The 8,001-nt window shown below is 41.5% G+C and overlaps 1 protein-coding gene across 3 annotated transcripts in view; it reads right to left on the bottom strand.

Annotated features, from left to right (window-relative positions):
* SLC5A1 (solute carrier family 5 member 1) overlaps positions 1-8,001 on the bottom strand; it is a 58,298-nt gene that overhangs the window by 43,382 nt on the left and 6,915 nt on the right. For all 3 annotated transcript variants that reach the window (XM_029922005.1, XM_029922006.1, XM_029922007.1), the window contains exon 2: positions 6,742-6,813. In XM_029922005.1, the coding sequence (XP_029777865.1) occupies positions 6,742-6,813 (72 nt within the window). The remainder of the gene's footprint in view (positions 1-6,741; positions 6,814-8,001) is intronic.

Genomic DNA, 8,001 nt, shown 5'->3' with positions numbered 1-8,001 from the left:
TAATTGAATCCTCAAAACAACTCTATAAGATAGGTGTTATGATCTCTATTTTTCAGTTGAGGAAACTGAAAGACAGAGAGGTTAAGTAACTCACCCAAGGCCACAAAGCTAGGAAGGGGGAACTGGGGTTCTAAACAAGGCAGCGTGGCTATAGAGTCTGTAGTCTTAAACCCAAATCTAAATCACCTCCCTAATATAAAATTTACCCAAAGTGAAACATATAGGTCTAGGTGACTCAAAATGTGGCATGTAAATGGTAGAAAGGGAAAGGCCAGATATATTTCTAACATGAATAATCCAAAGACTTCATCTTAGCTGATAGTTTCAGCACTCTTCTGACTTCAACCAACTAGAAATGTTGATTATAATTTACTTTTTCCTTTCTCTGTCTGGGGAAGCACTAATGTGTTAGAAAATACTGGGAAGGCATCTAGAGTGAAAGAAGAAAGCAGGAACTTATGTACCAACTAGATGACAGGAAATTGGCTACACACCCATCAACTGATGCCTAAGAACACATGGGGTGGTGAGTAGCTGTACATTAATCACCAAACCCTTCAGAGGAGACTAGGCCATGAAGAGTGGCAGGGAAATAGCCCTGACCAAAAAAAAAAAAAAAAGAGAGAGAGAGAGAGAGAGAATGGGGAAGAAGGACAAGGGAGAGAAGGTGAGGGAAATAGAGAAGAAAGAGGGGAAGGAGGAGGTGGTGATGGAGGAAGAGAAAAAGGAGAAGAAGAGAGAAAACAGGCCATTCAAGAGCAAGGCAGCAACTGGCAAAAAAAGTTAAGCAAAAAACTCTCACCACAAAAGAGATACATATCTATGGGAATAGCCAAGTTTTGCAAAATCTTGACTCAACCTAAGGAAAAAAAAAAAAAAGACAAAGCAAAACAAAACAAAAAAAAAAAATGTTTGAAATAGTAAGGAAGAATAGCCACACCAGCTTTTCCAAGGGATCCAGTGAGGGTTGAAATCAGGCACTCTGACTGGGACCAGGATTTCTTTTCCAGTTTTACTACCATGAGCCTTAAAAAAAACTCTAAAGGAAAAAAAATGTTCTCTGTACACAGAAACAGAAATGTGGAACACTACTGGAGAAAGCTTTGAGTTGCACCCAGCACCTTCCTAACCTCCTGAATTTTGGTCCTAGAAGACCCTTTGAGACACTCAACCTGTCCCTCATTAAGAGAGACTGTGACCTAGAGAAGTTAATGTTGACTTCTGCATAAGCGGGTTGTTGAAGAGTTGACTCAACCCCATTGTATCCCACCCACTCCCTTGGAGCTGATTCCCATTACAACACAGCACACAGCTCTTTGTTAAAGCTGCCAACTACAGAAGGGAATCCTGGACCACCAACCAACCCACAGTTACAAAAGATAACATTCATGGTTTCATGTTACTCAGTTGGCTTGGCTTGCTCACCCATGACTCAGGCTTCTGGGGGCCTCCCTGCCTGGAGTCCTTGCTCTTCCTTTTCAATGGTCTCTCACTTCTACATCCAGGCCACGGTGCAAATGATTTCTCCCTCTCAGCCTCATTAACTTTTTAGGAATGGAGTCTTTTCCCAGAGTTCCTAGATTTTCACCTGTTACAGGTCATAACTACTTTCAAAGTCTCCTAAGACCCAAGAATGCCTCCAACTGGCCTCTCTGTTCAATCTTCTTCTCGACTTTTCAAGATCTAATTTCCTCCTACTTTTTTTGTGGGTGACTACCCAAGTACCCCCAGCCTCTGGTGTATTAATCCAAGGTCCTTCCTTCCTAAAATACTCTAGGACTCTTCTCAGAGCTTCTCTTGTTGCTTACTCCTTCAACAGCACAAAGTGACAGGGCTAAAGGCAGATGGAGGGGGAAAACTGTCCCTTTAAGAGGTTTCTGACAGAGATGTGAGCTCCAGAAAGTCTGTAGCCCTGTGATGTTCTACCTGGGCCTGCACATTTGAGAATTGATATTCCAATTATAAACTTCCAGGCCTGATAGACAGGATTAAATTGACTTTATATTTTATTTTATTTTACTAATTTTTATAGTAGTTTATTGTTCAAATTGGTTTCCATATAATACCTAGTGCTTCTCCCCACAAGTACCCTCCTCCATGACCATCACCCCCTTCCTCCCTTTCCCTCTCCCTCCCCCTCAGCCCTCAGTTAGTTTTCAGTATTCAATAGTCTCTCCTGGTTTGTGTCCCTCTCTCTCCCCAGCTTTCTTTCCCCCTTCCCCTCCCTATGGTCTTCTGTTAGATTTCTCCCGTTAGACCTATGAATGCAAACATATGGTATCTGTCCTTCTCTGCCTGACTTATTTCACTCAGAATGACACCCTCAAGGTCACTAATTTTTTTTTACATTTTACTTATTTTTGAGAGACAGAGCGTGAAGAGGGGAGGGGCAGAGAAAGAGACACAGAGTTGAAGCAGGCTCCAGGCTCTGAACTAGCAGTCAGCACAGAGCCCGATGCAAGGCTCAAACCCACTAACCATGAAATCATGACCTGAGCTGAAGTTGGACGCTCCACCAGCTAAGCCACCCAGGTGCCCCTAAATTGACTTTATATTTTAACAAAGAGAAATTTAGATGCATAAGTTTAATATAGTTTAAACTCTTTATCAATTTTGGAGGGAAAATACTGAGATATGCATTTTCTCACACGCTTTATTTTCCTTTAACTCCTTCTTTCAGGTGTGTATTGCAATAGTGCTTTAAAACCATTTTAAGGGCACCTGGGTGGCTTAGTCAGTTAAGTGCCCAACTCTTGATTTCAGCTCAGGTCATGATCTCACAGTTCATGAGATGGAGCCCTGCATCAGGCTCTGCATGCTGACAGCATGGAGCCTGCTTGGGATTCTCTCCCTCCCCTTCTCCCTGTCCCTCTCCTGCTCGCTCACACACACACACACACACACACACACACACACACACACTCTCTCTCTCTCTCTCTCTCTCTCTCTCTCTCTCTCTCTCTCTCCCCCCCCCTCTCTCCCCCCTCTATTGCTCTCACTCCCTTTCCCTTTCCCTCTCTCTCAAAATAAAAATAAACCATCTTAAATTTTAGAATGAAAATTATCATACTTATTTTTCTTGTATATTTAGTTTTTAAAATTTACAAATCAGCAGAACTTTGTTCCCAAACAAAATCTTAGCAGATTCCCCTTATATAAAATAAATAAAAGTCTGGTTGTTGGGAAGGAGTGAGAGGGCAGCCACTAAGGTATTTCTACAATAAAAATATTTTTTTAATGTTTTGCTTTATATTCGAGAGAGAGAGAGCTCGCACAAGCAGGGAGGGGGCAGAGAGACGGGGATAGAATCTAAAGCAGGCCCCAGGCTCTGAGCTGTCTGCACAGAGCCTGACATGGTGCACAAACCCATGAGCAGTGAGATCATGATCTGAACTGATGTTGGATGCTTAACCGACTGAGCCACCCAAGCAGGCATCCCTACAGTGAACACATTTTTAAAACTCACTATTTTAGAACATAACCATACTTTATTGACTCTAAGACACCAACTACTATAAGACATACCATGTGGCACCAAGAAAGAAGAAGCATTGGCACTTAAACTGTGGCACACTACTGATTGATTTTAACCCAAAGCCAATCTCAGAATTGTTAAAAGGTGGCCATTGTGGTACTGTACATCACTGATGATTTATAGCACTATAAATAAATATACATAAAAACCACGTTCATTTATTCACATAATTAATCTGAAAGTTAAATTTAAGTGAAGTGGAAGTGGTAGCTTCACATAAATGCTAGTTTCCATTTACTAGGCACTACTAAGTGCTATGCCCCAGATAAGTGTCAACGGGCAGGTTGCCTTGGTACTCCTGCCTTCCTTCTACTTCTTAATATTCTCATTTACTGAGTACTTGCCAAATGCTGAGTGCAGTACATGAATTATCTCATTGAATCCTGACAAGAACACTAAAAAGTAGATACTGTTTTCCTACTTTATAGAGGTAGAAATTGAAGCTCAGGGAAGTTCAGTGACTTGACCAAAGTCACATAATTAGTAAATGTGGCAGATCAGATATGCTGACTTCAAAGCCCATGCTTATTCTACTATAGAATTTTCTAGCATTAAATCATTCTCCAAGTTGAAAGGGACTTAGAAATCATTGCTCCTCCATTCAAGAATCTCCCTCTCCAGCATCCCTAACAGTTGGTGATAGTTTCAGTATATCTGACCAGATAGATAAGCATCTACCCAAATCAGTAATTATCAAACCTGCCTGATAATCAAAAGCATCTGGGAAGCTTTTTTAAAATGCAAATTCCTGGGGCACCTGACTGGCTCAGTCAGTTAAGCATTTGACTCTCGACTTTCGCTCAGGTCAGAATCCAGGGTCATGGGATCAAGCCCCATGTCAGGCTCTGTGCTGAGTGTGGAGCCTGTTTGAGATTCTCTCTCCCTCTGCCCCGCTCCCCTCCTCTCTAGCTCTCTAAAAAAAATTCAAGTTTCTGGGACTCTCTTCCAAGGTTTTATGTTTTTTTTTTTACGAAGTCGTGAGTGAAACCTACAAATCTGTATGTTTGGAAAGAACACTCAGGTGATTCTGATGAAGCAAGTTTACAAACCGTTAATATAATAATCTCACAAAGCCTTATGTGGAAACCATTGTTGGGAGAAGAAGTTGAATTTCAGCCCCATCAAGGAAATAGTGACTTTTGCACAAAAGAAGAATGATGCCATCTTTCTCCATTGGTTAGAATAATCCAACACTGAACATGAGTAAGGTAAACAACACCCACAGGAAACGCCACATGAACTATTGAACCCTACATGTTTTGGGCGCAGCTAAATCCTCTTACCAACCAAATCTAAGCCCAGATACACTCCCAGGTGCTATCAGGAAGAAAGACATCCTTGCTAGTTAAGATGTGATGTGTTTCCAGGCCTAGCTCAAAATGCATTATCTCCTAAGAATGGTTCTGTCCCAAACCACTCCTCACCACTCTCATTGGCTTCTCCATGACCCAGAGATTAGAAGTTCAGGTCTTATCCCCAATAAACAGCCCTAGAAATTTTACATGAAGAGATATGAGACTTTCCTGTCATACTAGGGGGAGGAGGGCTGGATGCAAACCGTGGGCAGATAAGTATTTGGTAAGCATACTATAGGGAGCAGTGAAGCATTAGATAAGGTGGAAGGTGTGCTACTTCCAAACAAAATAGAGCCAACTTCCTATTCAGCTCTCTAATCCAGCACATCTCAAGTCCACTAAGCTTTCATCCAGCCTTGGCTCTTAAATCTGTACAGCACATGTCCAATAGAACTTTCTATGATGAGCGTCCATTAGAACTTTCTACAATGAGGGAAACATTCTAGATCTATACAATGTAATATGGCAGACACTACCCGCATGTAGCTATTAAGCACTTGGTATGGCTAGTGTGACTAAGGAAAGAAATTAATTTATAAACTTTAGCTAATTTCAATTTAAATAGCCCATGTGACTAGTGGCTACCATACTAGGCAGTGCAGTTCTAGAGGGACTAACCCAGCCTCATCTTGAACTTTGTGATCAGAGCTGCCTATTCAACACCAACTTTTAGGAAAGCACCAAAGTACAAATCTTGAGAAGGTAAAATATATCCGAAGGGAACACCATAATGGAGCCACCACAGAAATCAGCATCTGCCCATTATTTTTAGCCACCTTAGGGGTAAGGGAGAAATGACTTCAGGGATAACCCAAGCAACTGTGAAGATGCCAGTTACTAAAATCCATCCCAAAACAGTTGATCGAAGGCTAACTGCAGTGTGTGATGTGATTTTCTTGCAACTTCTCTCATGCTCTGCATATGACAGGGACAATTTTTACTTTCTTGTTCCTCTTCCTCCAACTCATTTTCTTCTTATTGTTTCTATGCTTCATTAGCCACCTCTTTCACCAGCACTAGTCTTGCTTATATCTTTAGTCCAAAATAATTGCACAACTTGGCTAATTTGGTCAACCAGTCATTTTTGGTGAGAACTCTGGACTGAGATGGTCATTGGACTGAACTGATAAGTCAGCCAGAGACTTGTGCTGATAGGATGGAAGGGGCCTCCTAGTTTCTCTTCCACCCATGCACATGTCCTTTGACTGGGATAGTTCCACCCATGTATGAGTATCAGGAAAAATACCTCTCAAACATACAACAAATATACAAAATACAAAATCCTCTAAGAGTTGAAGAAAACTATAGGAACAGTAGGGGGCTCTTCCTCCATCTGTTCTATGAGTACTTATTGAGGTTCCCTTCTGTATCAGGCTTTGCATTCAGCTCCCAAGGCAAGAAAAAAAAGTCTCTCTTCCATGGAATTTAACATAACAAAAAGGTAGTAAAAGAGCTACTATTTATTGAACTTCCACCCCTAAAAAGGTATCCATTTTTCTCATAATATTCCTGGAAGGTAACTACTATCATCCCCATCTTATAGATACAAAGGTGGAAGTTCAGGGTTGCCCCAGAGCACCTCAGTCTGTGTGTTCCTTCTGCTTCTCCACACTATCTGCCTTGTATAGTCTCTTCCTCTATGTATACGGTAAAGGATTCCAAGCACATTTATTTAAAGGCTATTTCCTTACCACAAGAGATTAAGGTTACACAGGAGACCTGGTGAGCAGAACACCCATTATCAGGAATTTAAGGCAGGAAGGAAGGATTACTGACATCCAAACCCAAGAAGAATAGGGTCCTCTATGGGGAATACTGTAGTTAAGTAAATAGTTTTTAGAAAAAACTTACCGGCCACCACACCATACTTCGTCCTGCCAGGAAGAAGCCTCCAACAGTCCCACGATTAGTGGAAAACATAGCCTGAGGAGAAAGGTCAAAAATTTAATATAAAACTAGAACAGAGCAACTTTGCCTGCCAAAAGGACATACCTCTCCCACTCCCATTTACTTGCACTTCCTTTTACTCTCTTTACTTTCTGAAACACTTCCACATTCCTTACTCCCCTAGGGCTCCACTATTCTTAAGATGAAGGAGGCAGGGACCTACATTTGACCGACAAGAAGACTGACACTCAGAAGGTTAAAAACTTTGCCCTGCTGTTCACAATGTGGCTTCAAGCAAGTCACTTCCCCTGGATGTTTGTCTGTTAAATAAGGAGAAATTGAACTTTTTATGCCATTTTTATAAGCATACTCAAGGTGCCTAATGAAATATCATTCTTTTGGGGGCACCTGGATGGCTCAGTAGGTTAAGCATCTGACTCTTGGTTTCAGCTCAGGTCATGATCTCACAGTTCTTGAGTTCAAGCCTTGCACCAGGCTCTGCTGACAAGGCAGAACCTGCTTGGGATTCTCTCTGTGCCCCTCCCTTACTCATGTGCCCACTCTTTCTCTCTCAAAATAGGTAAATAAACCCTAAAAATTTTTTAAATAAATATTCTTTTTAAAAGCACTATATATACAAGGAGCTCATACACTCCATACATGAAAAATAAATAATCCAGTGAAGAAATGGGCAGAAGACCTGAATAGACACTTCTCCAAAGAGAACATCCAGATGGCCAACAGGCACATGAAACAATGCTCAGCATCACTCAGCATAAGGGAAATACAAATCAAAACCACACTGAGATACCACCTTACACTGGTCAGAGTTGCTAAAATGAACAATTCAAGAGAATATAGATGCTGGCGAGGATGTGGAGAAACGGACACCCTCCTACACTGTTGGTGGGAATGTAAACTGGTACAGCCGCTCTGGAAAACAGTGTGGAGGCTCCTCAAAAAACTATCGATAGAACTCCCCTATGACCCAGCAATAGCACTGCTAGGGATTTACCCAAGGGATACAGAAGTGCGGATACATAGGAGCACATGTACCTCAATGTTCATAGCGGCACTTTCTACAATAGCCAAATCATGAAAAAAGCCTAAATGTCCATCACCTGATGAATAGATCAAGAAGATGTGGTATATATATACAATGGAGTACTATATGCCAATAAGGAAGAATGAAATATGGCCATTTGTGGCAAAGTGAATGGACCT

Source organism: Suricata suricatta, chromosome 14 (assembly GCF_006229205.1).
Source record: "Suricata suricatta isolate VVHF042 chromosome 14, meerkat_22Aug2017_6uvM2_HiC, whole genome shotgun sequence".
Classification (NCBI taxonomy): domain Eukaryota; kingdom Metazoa; phylum Chordata; class Mammalia; order Carnivora; family Herpestidae; genus Suricata; species Suricata suricatta.
Note: the sequence above shows the minus strand (reverse complement) of the source record. Positions and strands in the feature narration are given on the sequence as shown.